Source organism: Falco peregrinus, chromosome 7 (assembly GCF_023634155.1).
Source record: "Falco peregrinus isolate bFalPer1 chromosome 7, bFalPer1.pri, whole genome shotgun sequence".
In the NCBI taxonomy this organism is placed as follows: domain Eukaryota; kingdom Metazoa; phylum Chordata; class Aves; order Falconiformes; family Falconidae; genus Falco; species Falco peregrinus.
This window is the reverse complement of record NC_073727.1, coordinates 7,389,859-7,417,138: the sequence shown is the minus strand read 5'-3', so window position 1 is coordinate 7,417,138 and position 27,280 is coordinate 7,389,859. Positions and strand designations below refer to the sequence as shown.

Here is a 27,280-nt window from a genome sequence, read left to right as displayed (position 1 = left end):
TTGAAAATGATTATTCAAGAATACAATTACCTGCATTTTTCAGAAAGGGAGACAGCATAAATGGAAACCATACTAGAACTTTTGAATTTTCATTCTGCATCGAATAGCTTACATGTTCCACAGAAGTGGTTTTGATGAACAGTTTTATTCAAGTCTTGGTCATAGGGAAGGGATGAAGACCTGTAACGCCATATAGGAGGTGATAAGATAATAGTGCTGCCTCTTCATGGGAACGGGAGGAAGCAACAGATGACATGGAGGTGGTGAGCATGGAGTCTGGAAGCTGAACCAGAAGACCCAGGTTCAGCTGTGGCAGCAAATGTATCACAAAATATCCAAAGAAGGCCAGAGTACCTGATACTTAAAACTTTAATTTTGTGTTCGCATTCTTTTACTTAATTAGTTCTGTAATCCTTTGTAAGAAAATAAAAAAAACTTACTGGGATTTAATAAGTCATTCTAAGCTCCTAAAAAATAACTTAAAAGTTTATAGTTATCTTATTTGCTGAAGGGTTTTGGCAAGATCCTCAAAATACTGATTTAAGTTTGAAACTTAGCTGCAGTTCTCTAATTCAAAACTTAGTATGCCTCTCATCTCTCACCAAAGTAATATTTAAGGGAAAGGTAACAATAAGCTTCAGAAAATTCATCACCTGGGATATCTGGGAAGAAAATTTTGTTTAAAATACAAAAAATAGGAACTTAGATCTCTTTCTTTTTTTCTTTTTCTCTAAAAGGTTGAGACATGTTGCTTCTTTAGTATTTTCATGACATGTAAATGCAACCAGGACAAATTGATTTACCATTCCACGTAACCCTGTAAAAGAAATCAGATGATAGCTTAATAATTATGAAAATATTAATCATCTAATTATTCCATGTTATTTGCAACCATCTTCACTTATAGAAAGTATCATTTCATGGAAGTTACAAATATGAGGTGATTAATTATGTCTGAGGAGAAAGGCTATTGTTGCTGCATTTTATTTATAAACCAAAGATGAAAAATTGTACCTCAAAATCTTGCAGTTGAAGTTGACAGGAATTTAGCCTATACATTAAATATGGCTGTGATTTTGGTTTTGCTGTTTAACTAATAGATGCAAGGACTAACATTGTACAGTCAATTTCATGCATATAGACACAAAGTCATTTTAATTTAAATTAACTCCACGGATGTGTAGTGCTGATCAATAGTACGCTGGCAAGCTATTTCTGGTTCCAAACAGAAGCAGTTAAAAGCCTGTGGAGTACAGTGCTAAAGAGATATTTTGCTATACCTAAACAAAAATATAATCCTCATCTTGCCCTGAATCAAAATCATAAATGTGATTCCAGTTGCTCCTCGAATCTCTCTTGCTTTGGCACCAGTACAGGCACTGGTAGGGCAAGAGGGCAGTTAGGTAGGGGCAGATTAGGCACCAGCCTACCCAGGCTGCAGAGGACGTTGGAGCTGGAATGCTTCCATTGTAGTAACAACTGGCTTGTAGCTGAAAGTATGTGAAAGAGAAATATCAGGTGCCCTTAACAAGGGAGGAACTACTTCTTGGTAAGCAGAGATGTTCAAATGCTCTCCCATGTAAAAGTTTCAGCTCTGTCTGGAGCTCAGTGCCGCAGCGACTCCATCCATCAGGCGGTGCAGCACGGTGTGGTGGTGTCTAGAGGAAACAAGTGACATTCTCAGGTATTAACGCACTTTCCTTTGGTAGGGATTACCTCCTCGCTGGCCTTTAAGGAGAATATGCATTGTCCTCTTTATAACTTTCACTGGGTTTTATGTCTGACAGGGGGTGGGTTGTTCTGACACTTGTAATGACCATTTAATTTGATGACAAGTCCTAGCTGGTTAGGCACAAAATTTCAGTGGTTTAACAGTCTGTTATTTTCCTCAGTGCTTTAAACATATAACCCATTCATTGTTGATGCAGACTTTTTTTCACAGCTGTTTGCAGTGAAACTATGCTCTATGCATTGAAAATTGAGCTTTCTTTCAGCTTGCATTTGGTAAAATGTGTTAACTGGCAAAATGTATTTCTATAATTCAAATTTCTGTGTCTGTCCTCAGATCTCCATAGCAATTCTAAGGAGCACACAATCTGCGTTAGAGCACAGCAATATCCAAACGTTGTTACCTTGCTGTTGAGAACCTTTGGTTTTTTGTCTCAACGGGCATTTCATGCAATGAACAGCTTAACAGTACTGAATCTAGAGTTAAATGGTTGATTCCTTTAGGTTAAAAAGCACTGCCTAATATAATTAAGTATTTTTTACTACCCTGTTTATTCAAAGACTACTAATACACTGGAGAGAATGCTTCAAGTTCAGATGAACAAAATAGCATAAGTAATACAGAGTACAGTAAAAGAAACTAAGTTCATTAATGACTTTTTTTACATATATGCTTATTCTGTATTGTAAGAAAGCTAAAGTATGTTTAAGCAATATTTAAGAATAACTAAGCAACGGTAGTTGATAACTGCTATACAAATTAAACAGCAACTGAATGGTGACTAGGATTCTGAAGGAAGTATTTGATCTTGAGGGAGACTGTTAAGAAGTGTTACAGAAATTAACAAATGAATGGGTGGATTAAAGAAAAAAAACCTGCCTCATTTCCTGTTTTGTCATTTACGGATGTTATTCCTGTTAATTAGGTTCAAGCAAAAGGGGGGGGGGGGCAGGGCAGGGGGGGAAAGAGAGCTATTCTGCTTCTGGATGTGCAGAAGGAGACTATAAACATGACTAGATTATTTACATGTTGAAACATTCAGACAAAAAAAGTATCAGGTCTGACGTTCAAAAGTCATGAATAACATTTGAATATTTAATATGGCAAGAAGAATGTGTCATTTTCTCACATAGTCCTATTTTTTTGTGTGTGCAGAGTGTTCTGGTGTTGATTTTTTTTTTTTCTTCTGGTAAGTGTAAGGCATTGGCTTCCTCATTCATCTTCATTACTTGCAGTTTCCTATAACTTGACAACTTTCCATGCTGTTGAACTTTACTCAGTGCTAAAAGGGGATACTGTGGTAATACGATGTGCTTTGCCCCAGGAATGCTACCAGAAATGCTAGCTGTTGGTGCTTTGGTGATAGTGTGATGCAAGTCTTGTATTCTAATTCTTTTCTAGAACTTGTTTATATAGCTCAACCTCAGTATTTAAAGCCAGGAGAACCCATTTATTGCAGTAAGAGGGCAGTAGCAAGGGTATTTTTTAGTGGTCTTTTACAGCACCACTGAGCATTGGCAACTACAACCCCAAATTAAAATTACTAAACCAAATCAGAAACATGTCTGGCAGCAGCTCCCTATTTGCGCTTTGATTCCATGGCTTCATACTATTGCCTTTCTTCACATAGGAGGGTGCTGTACATTGCTGCAATGTTGTTAAAAATCACAGTGCATATCAGTCAGTAAGAAAGCCAGTCTTCAATTAATTAACAACTTTGAAGATTTAACAACTAAACTGTACCTTTAGATAAATAGATGGGTAAGTTGAATAAGCAATTATGTTGCTATCACCTTATAAGTGGTGAAATCAGGGAACAGAGGAAGACTAATCAGCAAACATAACAAAACTTGTGTCTCTTACAAATTTATCCCCTAGCTTATCCCATTAAATGTATCGTATTTTGTCGAATAAAAGGCTAGGAAACCTGGACTAATAATTCAGAATTAACAGATCTTTAGATGCGGAGAGGAAAATCGTAGGAAGAACTTGCAACATTTTAATCTATTGTTTACTTTAGTCTTAGCATTGCCACATAAAGTTAAAATAATACAGAAACTTTGGGCTAAATGTCACTTGCAATACCCTTTTTAAATTGCATCCAGATGTTTAAAAGAAAAATATTTTTGGTAAGTTCAGAAAGCCTGAGAAATTTTACATTTTTAATCAACATTCAGACAGAAATCTTGCATTCCTATGTAAAAAAATAACAGTAGTATTGACATTATTGTTGTTGTTATTATTGCTACTTAAAATGATAATAAAATACTTTCTTAATGCAGTATGTTTTTTTTTCTGGAGAATACCTTTGGCTTCCAGTGAGTGAATGGAAAAATCATACTATAGAAACTGATTTAGGTACAAATTGTATTCAGTTATTTAATATTAAAACATTAAATTAACTTTATTACTCCATCTGCCTTTTCTCTTCCAGTAGATCTATTTCATCTCTATCTATATCCTGTAAATCTGAACTTTGGCATCTTTTGACATTTTAGAGCTTAATCAAGCAATTTAATATTCTTACAATATAGATTTTACTGCAGCCTGCGTATGTAACTAATTTTTGTAGGTTTTTTTTCTGGCTAGCTGCACACAGCATAATGGTCTTTCAAACCTCTGGCATAGTCTCCTGCAATGTACTTTATAACATATGCCCTCCTTTCATGCTCTGTGGTGAGATAACAAAGAAAACACTTTGATCGTGAAATCTGGTCCTATAATAGGAATAAGTCTCTTCTCACTTTTCAAAAGTTTTACTTCTCTGTTGTTGCTTGTGGTACTGCATCTTAGTTTGGAGCTGCACTGGAGCTGTATTAAATACAATTTTTAAACAGAAAAGTTATCAGGGTGTATTTTGTTTGGTTGATTGGTTGGGTTTGGGTTTTTTGTTGTTATTCTTTTATTGAGAGTTTCCTCAAAGAAATAGAACAATATCTTTTAAAGGCTATGATCCTTTTGTCATTCAAAATACAAAAGTTCACTCTTAAGAGTTGGGGGATTTGATTCTGTTATAACTTTGTGTGTCACCCTTGGAAAAATTTACTGCATTTCTTGGTAATATCTTGGTTTTCCCATCAGGACAATGACATAATACAAATAAATAGGAGACTGGTGCTACAATAGCATCTCATGGCTTTTGTTCCTACTCCATGGTGCAGCCAACATAATGTATATTTTCTTGAATATCCTAATTAATCAGGCTACAGATCAGTTAAAATTATTATATAGGAGTATTCTATATTAAAGACTTTTTTCAATAATTCTTTTTTCGTTTCATTATTTTAGTTCTAATAGTTGAGATTTTCAATAGACATTGTAATTCCTTAATCTTTGTGTCCTATAGATAGCTACAAATTCTTATTGATCTGTGTCATCACCTTGACAGGACGAACTCTGCTGGAAAAGCTCTTCAGCCAGCAGGAAAATGCACCACAAGAAGAAGCTGAAAAACTGTGTTCTCGCATTATTGCAATGGGTCTTTTGCTTCCATTCACTGACTGCTTCAGAGAACCATGTAATCAGGGTGCCCAGCAAAGTACACCCACGTTTGATGTAAGTACTGAGAAGTTATCTTTGACTTTGTTGTTGGGTTTTGGTTTTTGGGTTTGTTTTTTGGTTTTGTGTTGGTTTTTTTTTTTTTTTTTTTTGGTTTTGGTTTTTTTGCCAAGCAGGACATGATTTATCAATGACTTACCAGTCCTGAGAATTCTGTTAGTCCTTCTAATGAAAATTGCCCTTATGAGAGTGGTAAGCTATTTTTCTGTGCATATACACTGTTGTATCAGGTAAGCATTAAGTTTAAAAAGATGCTCTCATTACTTGATTTCTTACCTTTTTAACTCATATCTTAGTCTGCTAGACTGTTCTTTACCTGTTGTTTCCTTTAAGTCTTTTTCTTTGAATCAAAGCGCTCTATAGGACTACTGAAATTTCAATCCAATAGCTGCTTCACCAAATAAATTAAAGGAACAACAGAAAACAGCATGTCACAAAATTTTACAGAACCCAAACTGGGATGTCTGTGCTACATAATTTTGTCCCACTGAAAAGGCTTCTGGTACAAGATAGTGTAGGGTTGAGGGCAAATTTGCTGGCATTCCAGTGACAGTATCGTGCCTTTGCGCTATCTGGCCAGAGTGCTGTTATTGGCCATGTTTGCATGCCATCACAAAACTGTGACATAGACATGGTCTAACATATTTTCCTTTCTCTTGCCTAATGGATTTAACATTAGGACGTCTTTCTACTGTATGACACTTTTCAACCCATGAAGTTTTACAGTGGAGTTATTTTTATGAACCTTGCCATTAAATGTTATCTTTGACACTTCTTTGTACTGGTTTCCGTGACTGAAGATAATCAGGGTTTTTCTCTTCACTAATTAAATTCAAAATAGTGTACAAATATTAACTTATCTACTTAATACTTACTGGTATAGTTAAGACCATCCCTGGTTTACACATTGAACTGAAGATTGGTTAGAAATACTCAAAAAATTATTGACATCTATATGAGAGAACATGAGTCTTTTAAACTCTTTAGATCTTTCTCATCTTTCCTGAAGAATAGTTTAACACAACTGATGAAGGGAAAATGGTTGTAATAAATTTGTTCAAATAATTCTTAAAACAAACACGCTTTCCAAGATAATACAGCTTATCTACAAAATCACTCCATGGTCCCTCTAATAATAGTCAAAGTTTGTGTGGTGGTTTTGGTGTTTTGTAGTTGTTTGTTTGGTTTTGTTGTTTTGTTTTGGTTTTTTTTTTTGTTTTAAAAGTTCAAAACATTTTCAAACTGTTTTTTGAAATTAATTGAAAAATGGAGTGTGACTATAAAACTAGGGTTATTCAGGCAACTTATAATCACACACCATCTGAAAGTGTTTATGGTTAAATACACTTAATAAAGTTACTGGAAAAGACACATCTTTTATTTTTCAGGTTGTTAAAGCAGTCTGGCAGTAGTTTCAGTTCTCTTGGTTTTATTATATATTCAGCTAATATCTTCTTTTTTAGAGTATTGAATACAATATAATTTTTTAAAAATTTTCTCCTCACAAACAGATTTTATCAAATAAAAATTTTGGAAAGAAACAGAAGAGGCTTTTTTGTTAATTGGTATACCATACTTTGTCTGAGTAAGATAATTATTCTGCTTATTTTTCATTGACCTTATCCAACTGGATGGACTTTCTGAAAACAAACCGTAGCCTAGCTTAGTGCCGTGTGAACAGCATGTCAGGGTCAGTAATTTAAGATGTTGCTATTTTAGCAGCGATCTTAATTTGAACTGGATTATCAGTAAACCACAAATATTCTGGTACTATTTTTTGAATTATTTGTAAGTCCTCTGCTAGGTCATGGACCTGTAAAACATTGTCAGAGGTAGTGTAAAGCCCTGTGTATGCAACTAATAGTGAATCCTACTTCAAAGGAGTATAAATCTGTTTTGAACACTAGGATCTTAGCAACTGAATTTCACACGGCACAAAGGTGAGAGCTGCTGCTATTGAGTTTGGGAATACGTTTCTGCTTCAGCCTTGGTGACCACAGTACAGGAACACTTGCCTGTTACATGCCTTATGAGGGTGAAAAAGTTTAGAACTTACATTATAAACTCTAGTGACTGACATCTTGAAAATCAGGCTTCTCCTAGCTGATTTTGCTTCTAGAATGAGTAAATAAAATATCTTACAGAAAATAAATGTTAATAGTTATGTAAGGAAATGAAACCATTAAGAATTAGTGTGAAAAGACTTATGGTGGTGCTGTATATTACGTAAAAAAGGACATGTATATTTGTTACTCGTGTCCCCTCTTGCATCTCTCTCCATGTCTGTACTTTGATTTTATTCTTATTTGCATTTTCTTTTCTTTTCTTTTTTTTTAATTCATTAGAACAAGATTTTAATGTTGATCTATACATTAATTTCAAAGACAGAGGAATTAGAGTATCCTTAAGTAATACCTAAATATCACTCGTCTAGAATTGAGAGATACATCATCTTTGACCTTAGGCCCAAATTGGGAGCACAGCCAGTCCCATATTCTTCCTTCATCTCAGAGTTCATCAGATGTGCTTCCAGTTCAGTCCTGGATTGCCTCCAGTTGGCTTCTGTCCTTTTCAATCAGCTGAAACTGCCATCAACAAAGATCCTGTAACCCTGTCCTGGTCCCTGCCGGGTCTGTTTGCTGCCTTGTTGTCCTTCCTCCCTGCTACAACCAGCTCTGGTGCTTTTTTGTTTGTTAATGTTACTCATTTGGCTGTTTCCATTTTTGTCTTAGTCTGGTTCTTATAAAGTCCCTTAGGTCACTCCTTTAGCATGTTTTTTTGCAGAATTGCCAATGTTTTTTCTACTGAAATCCTTCCTTGAATCCCTCCTTTTCTCCTTTTGTGACTGATCCTATGTATTTGAGACTTAATTTACTTTTTTTTGTGTTGAATAAAATCCATGATTCCTCTTTTGATTAAGTATGGTCCCACAGGCTTTGTTTTTTGAAGATGTTAGGTTACAGTTTATGAAAATAATTCAGTAAGTTTTGTTCACTGTATGATCTATGGCTCATGGCTCAAGATGAATATAAACAGATTATTTTAAAGTCTTATTCTCTTACTCTGATCTCCTTTTCTGGATGTCCTCCAGTGTATTTAATTTAATATGGCTAATGCTGAACTCTCTGCTGTCTTGAAATGTTTGTAATTGCACACTCTGATTATATTCTCGTCTTTATTACTCATACCCGGTGGTCACCTCTAGTTCTTCCTGTCTTACAACTGTATATCCAAATCTTGTGTCTGTTTTCTCAGTAACACACAAGAGATCTGTTTTTTAATTTCTCTCAATATATTCCAGGCTTCAGTGTGGACTTCTGCCTCACCTTGTTAAATAATTGTCCACAACTTTTCTACTTCTTTCTCTTTCACACTGTCTGACTGCAGTTAGGCAATGCCTTAATAGTAAAGAAAACTTTCACAGCTCTTAGTTTCTTGGGCTAGTATTATCATGGTTTCTGGAAGCCAGTTTAAATTAAATTCTTAGCCCTTGTACTTCTGGTGTAGATTACACTTCGTGGATGTGGTGCTTACTCCTTTGTTAGTATATGACAAACATGAAGGACCATTGAATACCCAATGAAAGCACACATCTTCAGAGAACTAGCAGCTGTTATCACATTTATGTGAGGACGATGCCCAGTTTTCAGAGGCTTATAACTTGGTCAGATCTTGGCTGGATTTTAATGGTGATTTGAAATGGCATGTTCCTGGCATGTTCTGAACTTTCTGTCAAATTTCAAGTCATAGTCCAAAGGACAGAAACTTTAAAACTGTTTTAAGAACTTATGAGAAAACTTTCATGTTCTATCTTGGCCCATTTTATCAGTTATTTCTTTCAAAACATATTATGGCAGATGCCCAGAATAAAAGATTAGCCTTGAAAAATAAAAGTTGAACAAAGCTCTAAAAGTAACAGAAGTAGACAGGGCTGGGGTTTTTAAAGATGTTTGCTGTTGAGAACCAGTGGAAGATTTCACTATAGCTCTTCCTACCTACTCTTCTAACAAAGTAAAGAGTATCAGTAAATGTACAATAGATTTGCTGTCTAGAAATATGATGCCCTTTTTGCTAGTTTCCTCTCTTCTGGAGAGGCTGCTAGTTATTGCCTCATGGACATCATGACTTCTTACTTGTCAGGCTAGCTTTACAGCCTTTCATTTGTCTGCTAGTACTTTATGAAAGACAGTTTTTAAAAAAAAATCAAACCCAAACCCAACCAACCAACCAACAAAAAAAAGGCCAAGCAAGTGGGCAAGTTACAGAAAGACAGGTTAGCAAAACCTTACTCAAAGAATGTTCTCTGGAAATTTTCTTGCCTTTTGAGTAACTATTGCTTGCTTGCCTTTTAAATATTTCCCTTTTTAACAGTTGTGACTTGTTCAAAAGGGCTTCTAAAGTTTAAAATTAAAACAAAATGAAATATCCTCTGACTGAATGATATGTAAGAAATTAATGCTTTGTGAAAAACTGTCAGTCCCGAATGGCTGTGTCATGGTATGAAATAATTGTATTTCTGTAGTGCAGGTGTACTCCTAAGATTTTTAGCATGTTACCTCATTATATTATCCTACTAGAGTAAAATAAACACAGGGCTGTGCTGGCTAAACAGTGCATCTTTGGCAAGAACATAACCACAGGATGTTTTGAAGCCACCTGTTGGAGGATCACAATTTTCAACAAAGAGAGATCTCATTTCTTGCTTAGCTCCTCTGTAAATGATGTATCACAGAAGCTAAAAGATGGATATCTTCGGAGATCCATCAGTAATGTATATAAATTATACACATTTGCATTAGAATTTGAACTGTTCTCACACCAAAATAAAGAAGCTGGCATTTCCCTATCGATTCAAGGCAACTTTAGTTTCACTGTGCTATTAAAAAATATTGACTCTACTGGGTGTTTGCATTTTATCCAGGAGTTGCAATATTACACATTGTGGATGTTTAGTTCTTAATTATGACTTCCTATTCCAGATTTTCCAGTTCACACTGTGCAGTCTTAAGTTATGGGCATTTTTCCCATAAAATTTCCCATAAAAAAGCAGATTTCTGCTTTTTTTTTTATAAGCTTTCCAAGCAGTTTTGTGTGTTGTTTCTGTATATTAGGTTTAAACCACTTCAATTCTTAGTGAAAACTTAAATGATTTTGTGATAAAGGCTCTCTATTATCATTTTGTAAGTGCTTTTGCAAAGAAAGCTGAGCATACCTTTGTATCCATACACCTTGTTTGGGGAACTTAATCTCTATTGCACACTCTATTGAAGGGTCCAACAATAACTCTTTTCATGTGGCACTAACAAGAAATATCTTCTTCCAGATGTGTCTGAAATGCATACTAAGCTTTCATCTTTCTATATTTCTAGTGTCATTTTGTTTGGGCTTGCTCTCTTTATATCTTTTTCAGCTATTTTTTTGAATGCAGTTACTGTGTTGAGTACTGCTGTTAATGCCTTCTTGATTTATAAGTTATTTCAGCATATTCTATAATGAGCTAAATGAACACCACCTGAAGGGCGTCCTTCTTTACTGTGTTATGATGTGATTTTATATATAGGCCTGTTTGACTGTTTGGGATGGGGACTGCCCTGGTGATATTCATAGTTATGATGCCTAACTAGCTTATCAGTTTCCACAAGGAAGCAGAGAGACAGACAGCATGAATGGGAAATGCTATAAAAATGGCTGTTTTCCTATTATCTCTTGGCCACCTGTGGAGGTGCAAATGCTTTTTAAGGAAACAAAGACACTGCTTTACTGCTTTCTTGCTGTTGACTACTAGCACATTGTGGGACTTTGCAGGTCAGATGGAAGCGGATTCAGTGGCATGAAGGCTTTATTTAATTTTAACTTATTTGCACTGTTTACACCAGTCTGAAAATTAGTAGGTAAACAGAATGCAGACAGACTCCTTTCTCAGAAGTCACAGAGCCGAAACAGCAGTGATCAGTTTCCAGAGAGCAACTTTCCCAAGAATTGACTTCGGTTAGGAGAACTTCTCTTCCAAACTGCAGTACAAACCTGGCAACCAATGCAGCATTTCTTCAAGCTTGCTTTCAACACCCAGGAATTAAATGGGTAAGGCTGAATTAGTCCTGTTTTATGAAATTTGTCACGGCAGGATATTGGGGGTCAGTAGTAAATAAAACTTTAAAAGTTAAAAAGTGAAAACTGTGGATTAGAGCAAAGAAAACAGATTGTTAATCTGCTGTCTGAATCTTTTTGTCATGTAGGTTACCATGGCAGTTGAGTTTGGCTAAATCAAAGTCCCCATGTCTCCTTTTCCATTGCCCAATCACACTGTGTGAATACTGTCTTTTGTGATGAGCAACTCCAAATATTACTGAGTTATAAAATGGAAACAGCTGGATGATCACTGGGCCGAAGTATTCCTGCTATGCTGTTTCCCTGCTTCCTTTTTTATAATTTTAATTGCATGTTTATTTTATAGTTGTTACATCTGGCTCTGCAGTCTTCTAGCTTTATCTTTTCCTTCTTTCTTTTCTCCTTTCCACTTACTGGTGGTGATGCTACTGTACGTACACTTCCAACTGAGGTATTTTATATGTAGGATGTTGCTAGGTTTTCATGCTGGTTTTTGCAGAGAGCATTGCTTACCTGCTTGTTATTATGAAGAACTGCTTTAAGAGGAACATACTGGATGTTAAGTTTAAACTGTTTAAGAACCTTTTAAAAATTTCAGAATCATTGTGCACAGGGTGAAGGTGATGTTTCCCCTGTCACTTCAAGACACCTTTATATTTTATGATTTTCTGTATGTTAGTTCACTTTCTTAAGAATGACAGTCACAACACAATGTCTTTTTTCTAGCTTATAATGAAGAATACAGCAAGAGTTGTATTGGTGTATGTTGCATGTCTCTGTTTTCAACAGGACATTCTTACAGTATGTTTAATCACCTTTTCAAATGGAAGAGAGGTGAAAGGAATTTTCTAATGAAACAGATTTCTTTGAAAAACTCAAATTTGCCAGAATCCAAACATTGAACAACTGTGTCAGTGTAAATTCAAACAAGTACCTATTGGAGAAGTGTCTTGCCTCAATTGAGGGTTTCTGGAGATTGAATGAGAAAGGACATGCTGGGATGTGATCTTCCAGGTGGGAGTTCAAGTCAGATTTGTAAAAAGGCAAGATCTTGAGGTTCTTCTGTTTTATGGAAGGCTAGCCAGTGTTCCAAGGGAAGTTTGTGGTAAGCTAACCAGTTCAACCTATTCAGCTGTATTAAATGTAGAAGTTACTATGGAATAGGAAGACCAAGACAGTGACATTGGAGTAGAATGAGAATAGATGTGGAAATTTGAAATTTAATTCCCTGATTTCCTTTCCCGTGAGGGCCCTAACTACAGTGCTATTGGGTCTCTTGGCCTCTCATATCCCCAGGATATGATACTGAATTCTGAGAAAAAAATTTCATGGGATCAAGCAAGTTGGTTCTGTTTTGTTGAAGAGGTTGAAGTCGTTTCATGGGAAAGAAATGTTTCCTGGTTTTTTTGACACTTGAAGTGTTTTTAAATTAATTGTGGAAGCGCATCGGTTTTCTGAAAAGAAGATATATCACTCAAGCAAAATGCTCATGCATCAAATTTAGTTCATGAGGCTAAAGTGCTACTTCAGCTATATATGACAGTATTATGACTGACTTGCTGGTTTTCACCCTTGGAAGGTGTCTGCGTGCACTAGCACAGGCAAAGGTAGTACAATCCCAGAGCCATGTTTAATCACTGCGCTGGTTCTTTCAGTGATCAGGCAGAGCTTTGTTACCGAGCCTCTCCTCAAAAAGTAAACCACTTTCCTTGTTCTTGATAGTATTGATTTCTTGATTTTAAAAGCTGCTTAAAATAAATCAGTCTCCTGCTGATAAGAGCATTTTGAGGTAGTTCGGCTCTAATTTCTTGAACTAAAATCTTGCTGGTCCAATTAACTATTTATATGTAGTGGGAACATGGAGTTGGCTTTCTTTCATTTTAGAGGTTGCATACGTGGTATATTAGAATGATTAAACTTTGTGAATGGGAAAAAAAATATTCCTTCCATGCACTTGAAATACTCTAAATCACAAGCAGTTACATACAAACATGGAACAAGCTTTTTGGAGCTCTTGGTCTGGAAAACAGCTTCTGAGTCATGGAGTCTGGTCCCTGCTTCTCCAAAGTACTATAAAGCGTAATTTGTCTATGAGTTTATCCTGTTCCCTCTTAAATACAGTTATACCTTTTCCTCTCCCCAGTCCTCCAGCTCTTACCATTGGAAGGCTGTCCACATCCAGACTGATTTGATAAGTAAGAACTTTCTTGTAACTACCACTCTGTGTTTACTCCTGGCCCATTTATACCTGTCTGAAGACATGCCAAGCCTTTTGTCCTGTCCTTCTTCAGGATAACTTGGAATGTTTGGGGTTCTAGTGAAGAACTGATCAAGTTTACTATTTGTAAGTAAATGCCCTGCAAGATAGGGCTTGATTCCTTCATGGCTTAACACAGGAGCCATCAGGGGTGTTAGTACTAATTCACTCTAGTATAAGGAAGTTTAGAGATACTGCAAATGCACTTGTCGCATTTACTTCTTGCTGAGCTGAAGAGCAGAGGCTACTTTTGATAGCAGCGTGCTTCTGTACTGCCTCACCTTTCGCATCTCACCATGCATGATCTGATTGCACTTAGTTTTTACACTTTTTTTTTTTTTTTCCCCCCCCCCCTCCTTGAGAATTGTGAAAATACTTCCGGTCAAACTTCCCCCCCCCATGATTCTCACATTGCTAATTCATGCTTTTGCAAGTGGCTGGGACAGATGTGTATACGTTCATTGCTATTTCAACTCCATCTCTTGTACCTCTTGTAAGCATTTTTCACAATGGCTGTCTTTGTCCTTTGAACTGAAAGCAGGTGAACAGTTGGTTAAAAACTGAAGAAGTGTGGAGCAGAAGGTCATATTAACTGCATATTTCCAGGAGCAACACAGCTGCCAAAAGCATAGGTTTAAACTTGCACCTTATATTCCTACAGTGGGGGATATGCTAATTTCAAATTCAAGCTGTGGCCTGGGGAACAAACCTGGTCTCTTTGTGTGAAAAATGTGTGACCCCTTTTCTGAAAGCTCAGGGTACACTAGGACACTGCCTGATGTTTGTGGCAGGTCTAGCTCATGGCCCCAGTTCTGGGTCCACCAGCCTCCTTCTATAAGCCGTTTGCTAGAGGCCCTTCTTTTGAGTAGCTTAAAGCATTGGCTTCTATATTTAAAGATCTGCAGGAAAGCATCTTTAGTTCAAGCAGTGAAGGAGCATAATTAATATTTAATATTATGTACCTGAAGTGTAACTCTGTGGTACAGAGAATGAAAATTTGTTACAAAAAGCCATTCTTTGTGTCTACTAAAAGCTGGCTGGGAAGTGAGCGAGTTAAACTACAGACCTGGCTCTCTGTGACTCTATTCTAAACACCAACATCTATAAGTGGTAAAATGTCTATTGATTAGGTACCATCAGATCCTGCAGGCAGTTTGCCTCTCCCATGTGCGAATGCTCTGCAGTTTTAAGAACCATGGAAAGTGCTGTGTAAGGATGTGTGGAAATGAGAACTCTTCTTGACATCATGTTTAGTGCGCTGGACTCAGACAGCTTTAAGCTTTCAATGTCTGCCCAGAAATGAGTTTGAATAAATACGACTGGGATTGTTCATTACAAGGAGATATATATTTCTCACTCCCACCCCCCGGAAAAAAGAGAAGTGTTTTAAACACTAAATAGTGGAGTCTTAGCAAGATGAAGAGGAAATTCTGGATGTATTCAAAGCTCGATCACGGTAAGAATATTTACTGGCTGTACTTAGAATGATACATAGCAAAACTTGCCTCTGAAATGAGAAGATTAAAGGATAAAAGGTTGGATGTGGAAGTCCAGGTTTCAGGAGGTTTGTATTACATTTATTAATGACAAAAGCAAATCTTTATTTTTTTTTTTAATTTGGATTATTTTGTTTCTTTTGCTTGAATAACACTTCAGCATGAAATTGGATGCATATATCTTTCTTCAAAAATGTTCTAATAATCATGCACATTTATGACATAATCAGATTTGGAAAAGGAGAAATGAGATGGGTTAGTATGTTAACTGACGAGAAGCTAAAGACAAAAGATAAAGAGGATTTGATTTTTGATGGTAGTTTGAGTGAGTAGGAATTAGGACATTCAAATGATTCATCTCTTTTGAAGGGCATAAAAGTGGAGACACAGTTAATCTTTTCCCATTTTAAGTGTCGTTTAAGGACTATTAGCTTGATGTCCAGACCTTCAGACTACCTTTCTGTCATGCGGGTTATTCATATTTTAAGTTATAAGTTTGCAAGTAATCTGAATATAGCTGTAGTTAAATGCCTTATTTATATGTTGAACATGGATGCATTTTGGTTGTAGGGCAAGTCCATTCAAGGCATTTTTGCAAGCTGACATTTTCCTCTGTAAATTTCTATTACATGATGAGTCTATTCTGTCATCCTTCTCTGTCTTGAATAGTGAATGAAAAGAATCCCAAAATAAAAAACAACACAGACCAAAAAGTATTTTTATATTTGCAAATGAAGCTCCCATGCTGGGTTGGGAGTAGGTTATGGATTTGTGTGATGTCTTAATTTATAACTGTTCATAGTTTATATGCTGTAAATTCTATCAGCAAGAACATAGGTACTTCGTATTTTATTACCCTCATAATGTATCCCATCTGTACAATAATTGAGACATACCATGATTATTTTTTGATGCATCTTAATTCAGAGTCATATTTTAAAATTCTGTTGTTAAATGGTTATGTTATGTCTTTCAAGAACTGCTGTGGTGAAATATCATGTCCAGGAACAGTTTAACTGTTTATCTTCCTCGTTCATATTATGTCAATATTATCTACAGTCTTCTGTCTTCTGTTTTATTGCCCTATAACCTTACATGTGTCCCCATCGAAAACTGGTTGTGCTTACCCAGCTAACCCTCTGTAGACCTTGTTCTTCCCTGTGTTCCACAGACTGTCTAATTTGGTAAAGTGGGCAAAAAAATTTTCTTCTCTTTTGCCTCTGACTTTTTAAAAACATCTAATTCTCTTCTGCATTTTTTTGAGATTTGAATGGTGCAGAAACTAGAGAATCAGCCAAATCCAGCAGCTTTTCTTTTTCTTTACACAGTATGCACAGGTATTATGACTCCTCTCCTTTTTACTCCCACAGTACTGGAAATTAGGCTGAAACCCAGAAATACATAGCCTCTACAACGCTGGAATTAGAGGAAAGTAGTAAGTTCCTGAAAGAACTGCATTAATCAAGCCTCTTTGGATGTTCAAATGCAGCAGCATAGTAATGGGAAAAGGGTAGGCTTTTCAAGGAACATAGAGCTCAGGGCTATGTAAAGAACCTGATGTCAATTTGTATTAAGCTTTTTATCCATTTATTCTAACCTTTATCTAAGGTTTGTGTATCTGGCTGGATTTTTGCTATATTTTTCATGCTGGAGAGATCTAAGGAGCTTCCTTTGACCCTTACTGTTTGAGACACCCCCTGTAAACCAAGAATTTTTACTTTATAATCAGCATTTGTTTGTTCTAAATAAGTTTTTCTGAATAGAATATCATCGGTCTTATCACAACTTATTTTTAGGCAAGTAGAAGCTTAGTCACATGGAATAACAATTATCCTAAAAAAAGTCTTAAATTAGTTTGTTCTTCCCCCTGCATGTCTCTTCAATATTTAGTATCTGTATAAAATAAAAATAAAAAATAATAAAAAAAGGTTTGTATTTAAAATGAAATATTCAGGACAAATATATGCTACCAATGTTTTACTCAGACTATGAATAGTGTGAATGAAGTGTTATGAGCACAGGCTTTGTAAGAAGATATTACTGTGTGATATGACTATATTTTCATCCTGTGATTTTATTTTTTTTCCCAGTTACATATTACAATATTTTGCGTATCTCTAGATTATTTATTAGGATACTCATGCAGTTGCTGTGAATGATCTCTATACAGTTTACAGTATTATAAAGACTTAATCACAAGATGTGCATGTTGACGCATACTGGGAGTCACAAGAATAACTACTTGTATTGTGCTCATCTAAAATCTTTCTATTGGCTTAAAGCACAAGTTTGCCCTAGTTTTCATCAGACAGTCTGGATGCCTCCTACTTTTAATAAGTGAATCAAACTCAAAATTAAGTAATAAGGATATAATATGATTTGAGCCCAGAAGATTGAGAATACTTTTAGCTGTTTGGTTTTTGGGTTTTTTTTGTTTAGGGATTTTTTTTGTGGGTTGCTTTTGTTTTTGTTGTTGTTGTTGGGCTTTTTGTTTTATTTTATTCTAAAATCAAACCCATCTTTTTAGCTGCCTTTCTATGAATATGGAAATGTAAATGACAAAAACATGTTCGCAAAGAGTAAATGCCTCAGTTTTAATTTATGCTGAAATAATGCTGCTGCTTTTTTTTTTTTTTTTTGCTTGTGTATTTGGTGTAAAAAGATTAAATAGACTGTGAACTGAAATATTTTTCTCTAACCTATGAACTAGCCATGTGTAAAGTATGGTCATGATGGACAGAACCTGTTATCTCTCTAAGGAAAGAAGTGGCAAAGAGTTCTTCATACTCAAAAAAAGTTCTGAACTAAATTCTAGCATTTCATTGTGCAGTAGAAAACTAAAAGATTATATTTTCTATTGTTAATAGAAGTAATTACAAAACTGAAATATTAAATTGTTTTTATATAGATTTATGTTCAGTCTTTGTCAGAAGATGAAGAGCATAAAAACAAGTGTGCCTTGATATATGGGTGGATATTGAACTATTTGTGTTGGAAACAAAAGCTTTGATATTTTGAGTTTATCTTTCTATATGAACTTCTCAACTTTTTTCTTTTTTTATTATTTTTTTTTTTTTTTTAAATAACCACAGCAAGACCAGCTTTATACTTGGGCTGCAGTTAGCCAACCCACACATTCATCAGATTACATTGAAGGAAGCTTTCCAAGGAGAATTCCATCTGCGTGGCCGCCACCCAAACCTCCAGATGAAGAACAAAAGCTCAACATTACAGAAGAAGGTATAGTTCTTGGACACATACGAGATAATGTATGGCATGGGGTAGAGTTACTGTCTTTTAGAATCCAGGATATAAACTTAATATCTTAATTTCCAACAAATACCAGGCTTTTAAGATCTTGGATTAGCATCAGAAATAATTTTAGCTACTATTAATCTAATAAAAAATATTCAGCAAAAAGGCATGCCTTTTAGTCAGCAGATGCCAGGTGCCCATCTTGGCTGTTAACAAATGGATTTTATCAGGTGTTGTAACCTCTGTTCTTCTCCAGTTTACATACATTCAAAGCCATGGTGCTTTTCCCTTCTTAACTTTCAGTATACCACTAGTGGGCTTCTGAAGTTTTTCTTATTTTTATTAGAGTGGTGTAACACATTCCTTTGTGGAGTCATCAGTCCCTTGCTGACAGAGAGGTAGGAAAAGTGCATCTGAAAACTGAATTGAGGTCTTGTTCACAAAGTCGGTTTATGTTAACATTTGTGACGTTAGCAGCCAAATTTCTGAAATCTGCATACTCATTAAAAGCTTTGTTGAAGCTGAGAATCAAAACAAAGCAAAAAAAAAAAAAAAAAAAAAAAAAAGGTTTCTGTAGCTGACAAAGACATTTAGAAGAGAATTTCAACCCTGTTCTCTGTTAGTAGTGTTGATGGGCAAATACCACATGGAGGCTTAGCTTTGCGTTAGCATTTAATCGCTCTCAATGCTTTTAGGATACATTCATCCCCATGACCTACACAGAGAGCCACTGGGTGTTCTCAAATTTTCCATTTCCTACCAACCATTTTATTGCATTTCTCAGATTTGAAGAATTAAGTCATTATTTCAAGAGGTCTCTTTATATTGATTGTAGGCTTTGGGTGGAGTTAATTTCAGATTTGCTTCTCTTTGGGACTTCTCTACCACTTCCCCTGGAATATGAGCAAAGTATTCTCTGCATGGACACCGTTTGTCATGGCAACAGTTCACTTTTACTGGTATCACTTATTCCAGTATTCACAAGCAAAAGAAGTAATGCCAACAAAAATTCAGTACTGCTATATTATTCTGTTTATGTTGTGGCTTTTACCAAAGCAGCTCTATTAGAGGTCAAGGAAACATTTCTGCATCCATCTCACTGATGCAATTCAGGGTATGGAATGCAGCAGTGCTGCACTGTTGGGCTAGTCCAGTTTTTGACCAACAATCTGCTCTTTTATGCTGTATTTAATGAAAGTGCTGTTATATGTGGTAGTAGAATTCCTTGCCGTGTGCCTTGAGAGGACAGGTTGTGTTTCTCAACGTGGAAGCTTAGCTAATGGTTGTGCGATCAGAGTATTTATGAACATACTCTGCACTGGAAAGACAAATAGGTGAATATCTTATTATTTTACTTTAAAGTTTTAGCCCGGTAGAGGCCATCAATTTTGTTGCTGTATAATTTAGACGAATATTGATCACATAAAATATTTTGAAATGTAAAGATTTTTAGTATTTTTACCAATTTGGAAGAGTATTACTACCAAGAGGATAATACTAACTATTTTTAAATGCATTCATTTAATACATGATTTATTTCCATCCTATGTTTTTCTATTTAATATTATACCCACTGCATGGATATAGTGTGTACAGTACTTGTCTGTTGCTTATCTCAGCCACTGCCCTCTCAAAAACTGCAAAAAAGTTAAGAAAATAGAATTAGAAGTAAAATGTAAAATTGTGTATTGTGACTATTTCTAAATGGAACATAAAAAGTTCTCAAAAAATTGAGGTGCTGACACTTGGGTTTTGGTGTGAATTTACAGTGTAGGGCATGGAGGGAAAAGAAAAACCTGTAATTGTTCTGCATAAAATTCAGGTAGATAAATAATTTAACTTTTGGTTTCATTATTTGCATGCTTGCCATGTGGAAGAACCTGGAGGTGAGTGATGTCTCATGTGAAGCCTGTAATATAAATATCTTCCCTAAAATTTCTAACTAAATTATTTTATGTATATGCCCCTTTTGTAAGGTGTAGGAGGCAAGCATTTTTGAAAGGGCTGAAATTATTGTGTGCGGAGTAGCTGCATTTTTTATTTTATTTTTTTTTGCATTATATATAATTTTGGCCATATGGATTAATCAGATACAATAATACCAGAGACAATGGTTTACAAACTAAAACATCCATTTTAGACAAAATTGTTGATCCAGGAAGAAAGTAGCAGGATATTTTTATGTAGTTTATTTTTATTATACACATGTTAGTTTGAGGACAGTACTAGGACTTCAAGTTTTAAGTAAGGCAAGAGGAAATTCTGCGAGGTCTTAGGTAATCTGTTCCTAAATTAGCAAATTAATTAATCATCTGTTTAATATAGTACATATTAAATAGTTTTACTGTGTGCTCTGTGTCATGTAGAGCACTGGTGGGTATGAAGAAAGGGCTGTTAAACTTGTCAGGGGATTTTGGGCTTTTTGTGTTCAGGTTGGTTGTTTTGGTTTTTTTAAATTAGTTTTGATTTTTTTGGTGGTTGGTTTTTTTGTGTTCTTGGGGATTTTTTAGTTGGCTATATATTAAAAAAACTAAAGTTTGGAAACACCTAATATGACTTTGGGTTCAAGTCAACATATACTTATGCCAAAAAACATCTTTCAGTTCTGGATTCAGAAAAGGTTTTAGACAAAATGAGTCAATAGCACCAATAAGATCAGAGTGTATGCCACTAATTTTCCATCCGAATACCCAAAATCTGTTCCTGTCACATTTTAATGGTATTTAACTCTACCACACCCCAGCACATTGCCTGAATCTAAACACAACCAGGGTACTTGAAATTCAATAATTTTAGTGTTTTGCTGATGACATTATTTTACTTAACATACAGGAAAAGGCAAGTAGGCAGGCATTCTCCTGTCTCCCACGGGACTGGTCCTAACCGCCTGGGCGGAGACTCAAAAGATTATACAACTTCTGCAAAATGAAACACTAAATCTCTCTGTGGGTTTACAACCTGAAATGGATGTTAGTCTCTTCAACAAAACCAAGCTTGTCCAGATATTTATTTCCTTTGTTTTATGAACAACGGGGGGGGGGGGGGGGGGGGTGGGTGGGTGGGAATTATTTGGGTTAAGAGGAAGGTTTCATTTGTCATATGGCGCTTTTTTCCTTTCCTTTCCTAAACTATTTTTTGTTGCAGTGGTGGTTGCTTTTGGGTTTTCACTTTTGCTTAACAAAGATAAAACCCTGTTTGCTGCAAATACAGTCTATTTGGTGAATTTTGGCAAACTAACCTTAAGATTATCTGCTTTTATCACCCTGAACTCAGCTTATATTTAGAACCCTTTTTAGAACAAAGCCTGCTGAGGTAAAAATAAGCTAGACAATTTTGTCAAATTGCTTAATATTAACAAATACTTAGAGCAGCCTGTTCCTATTTTTTTTTAACAACTTTTGAGTAAGGGAGGTAGTTTATGACAGTTTGCATAACAGGATACATTCTAAGTTGTGTGTGTACGTGTCTTGTCTAGTACTAGAATATTCAAACATCTTAAAGTTTCTCTCAACCATACAGAAATCTAAAAACATGTATATAAGCCCTGGGGAGATGCCCAAATACTAGTGAAGTTTTCCTGGTTTTGCAAATCAGTTGAGGTAGGGTTAGCCAAAAAATTATTTCTTCCAGATAATTTGAATAAGAAGTATCTCACAATTGCTTCATTTAAAAGTGTTAATACTCTTCCCTTCCTTCAGAATAGACATTAATAACTTTTCCTAGAATATAATATTTCACTGGTTTTGGTGGGGTTCTTTTGGTTGCGATGAGGAGTAAGTGCCCAATTCGTCAGTAGCATCCTGAATTTTCTTCAGTAAATGGACTTACCTAAAAGCCAGCAACAAGGCTTGATTCATCCATACTAAAAATTTGTTAGTGAGAGATGATGAGTTATTTACTGTTAACAACAACCTATCCTCATCCCGCTTTTTATGACTAGGAACAATTCTGACAGACAAGACTTGAAATGCTGTTTTAGTAAATACTTAAAAAATTAAATTAAATTTTAAAAGTTTGAAGATTGTTAAATTTAAGGGGTAGCCTTGCAGCTTAACTGCAACTGGCAATTTATGTCTGGCCTCCCAACTGCCGGGATTGTCAGAATGCTGTGAGGAGGCCAAATGTCTAGGAATTATGAATCCAGAGTTTCTGGACGACAACTACAAGATTCTCTCTCTTCCATAAATAAATGAAATCTCTGTTATTCTCTGCAATGGCTTACTGGAAGGCTTGAGGGCCCTGACTGTGTGTTGGGTTGTTACATGCTTGTGCCATTTCCAGCACAAAATCTGCTGCTACTTTTATCCAGCAGCTCATCAAAATACAGCATTGTAGAAACAACGTGGGAATGTACAGTAACTGTCTCTTACTAAAATAAATATTAGCACAATCAAGCTTTTAATGTAATTTCTTTTGTGCTTAGATTTGGTTTAAATTGCAATGTTTTTTATGAAAACAGAGAGATCAAAGACTAGTATTATAGTAGATATAATAATTGTTATCCAGGTTTTAAAACAAGAAAGTGAATCTAGTTTGGGGCATGTGTGTGGTATCTTATGTTTTGATTCTCATTTTCCAAGTAAAATGCACAGATAAAAGTTCTTAGTCTCACTGCTATTTTATTTTTCACTGTTACAGTGATAGTTGGAGATAAGTAGTTCCATTTAAAACCATCATTCTGGCACAAATATCCCCCCCGCCCCCCAAGACAGTAACTAAGTGAAGGAATGCTTATATATTCATTAGGATTCTCATTAGTTATTCCAAAGTGGAAAAAAAATAAAGAAGATACACTAGAATGAACTACTTTTATTTCATTTTTTCAGCACGGTCAAAATTTCAAGAGCTAAATTAATGCTGCCTCTTTGCCCAAAAAAGAGTGTGTGGAATTCAGTACAAAGGTGAAGAATTAGTTTTGTGTCCTCAGTTTGAATGTTCCCAGTTGTGGGAAGCTCTGACTGTACACTTGCACAATCAGTGTATTGTCCCAAACTATCCCTTTGTAAGACTGAGATGATGTAGACAGTGAATAATAAAGCTAGGATGAAACTGAGATTTCTCAAAATGCATTTGCAATACTAAGACCGGTTCCATTCAAGCACACTTTTAAAGTGTGAGTTTAGAACTGTATCATTATCTACCTCATCATGGAGACTTCAAATTTTGATGGCAGGGCAAAGGAGGGCCAGTGGAGGATATGAAAAAGATAACATAGCTGCCAACAGTCATCATTCTGCTCCCAGGTTCTTTTGGCCTTTTGTGAACAGACACAACCCCCAGGTGTTAAAGACAGAAATACTTCTTAATTAGGTTGGATGGGAAGAACAAACATGAGAATCTTCCCCTTGACCTCCTGTGGAAGATGTAAAATAGAGTCATAAGTAACTGTTTTTCTTTGAATCAGAAGTTTTGACAATCAAAATAGATTCCTTTCAAGTTTCAGATGACAGTATTTAATGTTGAGTCAAAATACACATATTCCAAATTAAGATCAGGCTGACTTTATTTTGTGCATATAACCTGTTAGGTTAATTTTAGATGGATAATTTGGAACATGGGACAGTTAACATTTGTTTTCTTTTAAACTTTACCCTTTCTCATGAAATTATTAATGTGCATTTTGAAGGATCAATGGATTATTTTTATATAAGTTTTTAAAAATCTGTATCTTCTTTTCAGAGTTGAAATCTACTGTCCTAGAAACAGAGAAACAATGCACAGAAGATGTTCAGCAGGCACAGGTAAGATTCTAATAGAAGTGTTTTATCTATAATTTTGTAAAAAGACCAGAAAAGCAGTACTTCAGACATTTTTGCAATAGTTTTGTGTACTGAATGTTCTAAACAAAAACGTTTGGAATTGTGCATTTGTTTCTCAATTTTTATTTCAAGATACTTATATGCTCCATAGTGTATCCACGTGCAGAGACTGAAGGTTTCTGCCTGTCTAAGATGATTCTTGTAAAATGTTATTGTTCATTTCACTCAGAAGTAAGTTAAGACTTGGTTCTGGAGCTCTGATGGTGTTACTAAAGGAATAGTAATAGAAGATTTGGTTGTTTTAGCTAATCTACAAAAGTTCATGTCAGTAATAGTAGCAGAGATTCTTTTCGGCTTCTCCACTGAAAGCTTATAGCAGTAGTAGTAGGTGAACAGATTTAGGGTGCTATGCTGGACTTCAAAAGGAGACAATGTAATACTGGGATAGTGAAGATTTGGTCTGGGTTGGACTTGTTCAACATAAACACAGTGTATTTTATTTTTTTTACACATCACTCCTCACGTTATATTCTTCATTAAATGTGGTGCAGTTTGAATGAGTCGAGGAACTTCACATTTTGTTTCCTCAAAAGACTGTCCTATTTCCTGTGAAAACTCTCTGATGACAAGCATCAGACTTACCTTCCTAGTGAATAAAACTGTTCAATTGTTCTGGAAGTCATGAAGAGGAAGACAAAGTTCTGGCTTCCTTAGATCTTGGTTTGGATCAAGGAGTGGCCAGCTCCTCTTGATTATTTTTTTTTCTTTGTGGTGTTTGGTTTTTGTGGGGTTTTTGAGTAACATTTGTGAAAATTATGAGTGATTTGCTTTTGAGGGAGAAAATAAGGAATGCCTAGTGAAATGTGTGCCTCATCATTAGACTTGCAAATTTAATCCAGGTTCAATCGAGGATTTTATGCCTAGTTGCCCTACCATGCTCATGTTACCCTAGTGGCTTTTGTCTTGCCAAACAACATTAAAGGAGTTCTAGTCAGTTACCTAAATTCTTCAACCTCCATAATTAGCAACGTTTAAAAACTAAACCCCGTTAATTAAAATAACATCACAGAATTATTCTACATTGCAATGCTTTAAGTTTAAACTAAAATGCATTTGTCCCATGTTATTTTTATAATTTGGTCACCCAAGTTTCAGTAGCCATGCTTTGCAGTATTTCTTGTGAAAAAGAACTTTTTCCTATACTTCCAGAAAGATATTGCATGTAAGAAGCATATTTAATTAGTTTAGGATTTTAATTCATTACAAGAAAAAACTTATATAAAAGACCTATTTTATTGGAACTATAATTAATGGGAATAGGTTCATGAATGCTTAGGTACTTTACCTAAAAAAAAACAAACAACACCTGATTATTTTGCTAAGAGAATGAAGTTTAACCAACAGCACTAGAACACTGTTTGATGGCTGGAACAAATAACTTTTACTTCAAGTTGGTGTTTTTTATTATTTTTAAAAGTATCCTTTTATGTGGTCCAGTTACTGAATTGCATTTGTTGGTGGTGTTAGAGATCTCCATAAAAGATCAGCATTGAGCAAGAGGGATGAAGTCATGTGAATTTCCTTATTTCTGTACTATTATTGATCAATGAAGAGCAGAAATAACTGTTTTGAATGCATGCTGTATTAGGTCATCATACTTCTGGTTTCTTTTGAAAATGAGAGTGGAAGTTATTTAATTTGAGGAACTCTATGTGGATAAAATGTTTTAATGTGTTCAAAATGTTTCTGTACAGTCCCAAACAGTTGAGTATATTATATCAATCTGTTAAAACGTCTCGAAAGTAGAATGGGCACGCTAACTTTTTTCATAATTTTTGTAGATAAATCCTCCGTTGCACTCAGATCATTCTTGGTGTAATTTGAACTTGTTTAAAGTGCTGAAATACTATGAAAAGTTTCTAGTAGAGATCTAGTCTCCTTTGTTCTTTGTCTAGCTTGTCCATAGTTTTTCTTTCTGAGAAAAGCAAGCACTGCCTGGAGTTAGCCAAGTAGGTGATTTTTCTCTTTTGATACGTGACAAAGGAAGAGAGCCCTAGTGTAAAATTTGAAACTGATCAACTAAGTCTACTTACAGGCTTCTTCCCTCTCCTTTCCCTGGGAAAAGATATTTTCCACATGTTATTAAAATAATTGGAGCTGGTCAATATTGACATAGAAAAAAGGCTAATGCAACATGATGCTGATAATTTATCACTTAGGATAAAGTGTTAACTAAAAGTTTCAGAATAATTCTAAATTAAAAGCATTAGTAACACAGACAGAGCCTGGATTCTATACTTTCTTGCCACTGGAAGGGTCTTTTTTATATAAAATCCCTTTTATATAAAAGTACCTTTACAATGTTAGACATTTACCTGCATATTTTGCAGCATAATTTCCTAAAGTTTCTAAGACTGTTCTTTTGAGTCCAAAATAACTAATTATTAAAAATTACAATTAAAATAACAAGGGCATTGGGGTGTGCCTGTTTTTAGTGGAGGAATTGGTAAGCAGAGAAAAAATAAGAAAAATTGGCAGTCGTTGAAAGTCCCCATTTTGAATTGCCAGAGGAGCAACAATGTCTGCTTAGTCTTCCCAGTGCAAACAGACACAGCTTTGTTAGGCCTAACTCATTTAGTGAAGGAAGAAAAGAAAAATTGAATGTCCCAGTTTAGAAACTCCAGCTTCAAACCTGATGTTTAGATATTTCTGCACAAAAGCCAATTTCCTTACTGTTTCACACCCCCAATCTTTTGTGTCACCTTTGCAAATTTTGCTGTTTTAACTTTGTTTTCAGGTTTGCTTGATTTTGCTATATGGCAGGTAAAAACAGAGTCTCACCAGAAAGCAAAAAGGAAAACAAAAAGCATCTTAGAATTGTAAAATGATTTAAAGAAAAAATAGGCTTGGGTTAGTAGCGGGACATCACAGAACAGAAACGTAACATTGTTTCAAAGTCACGTAAATTTATTGTTCTCTTATGCTTTATTATAAAAATATTTCAAATTTCTTAAATTTCTTCTTTTTTTGATCATTTGTGATAAGTGTCTATTCTGAGTATCATAGAAATTTAAAAAGAAAGCGCTCATTACGTTTATTTGAAAGTCAGAGTCCGGAT

The 27,280-nt window shown here is 35.3% G+C and overlaps 1 protein-coding gene across 1 annotated transcript in view; it reads left to right on the top strand.

The window, feature by feature from the left end:
- Positions 1-27,280, top strand: part of FMN2 (formin 2) — a 163,709-nt gene that overhangs the window by 14,184 nt on the left and 122,245 nt on the right. The window contains exons 2-4 of the mRNA XM_055811133.1: positions 5,118-5,284; positions 18,241-18,388; positions 24,083-24,144. Of these exons, the coding sequence (XP_055667108.1) occupies positions 5,118-5,284; positions 18,241-18,388; positions 24,083-24,144 (377 nt within the window). The remainder of the gene's footprint in view (positions 1-5,117; positions 5,285-18,240; positions 18,389-24,082; positions 24,145-27,280) is intronic.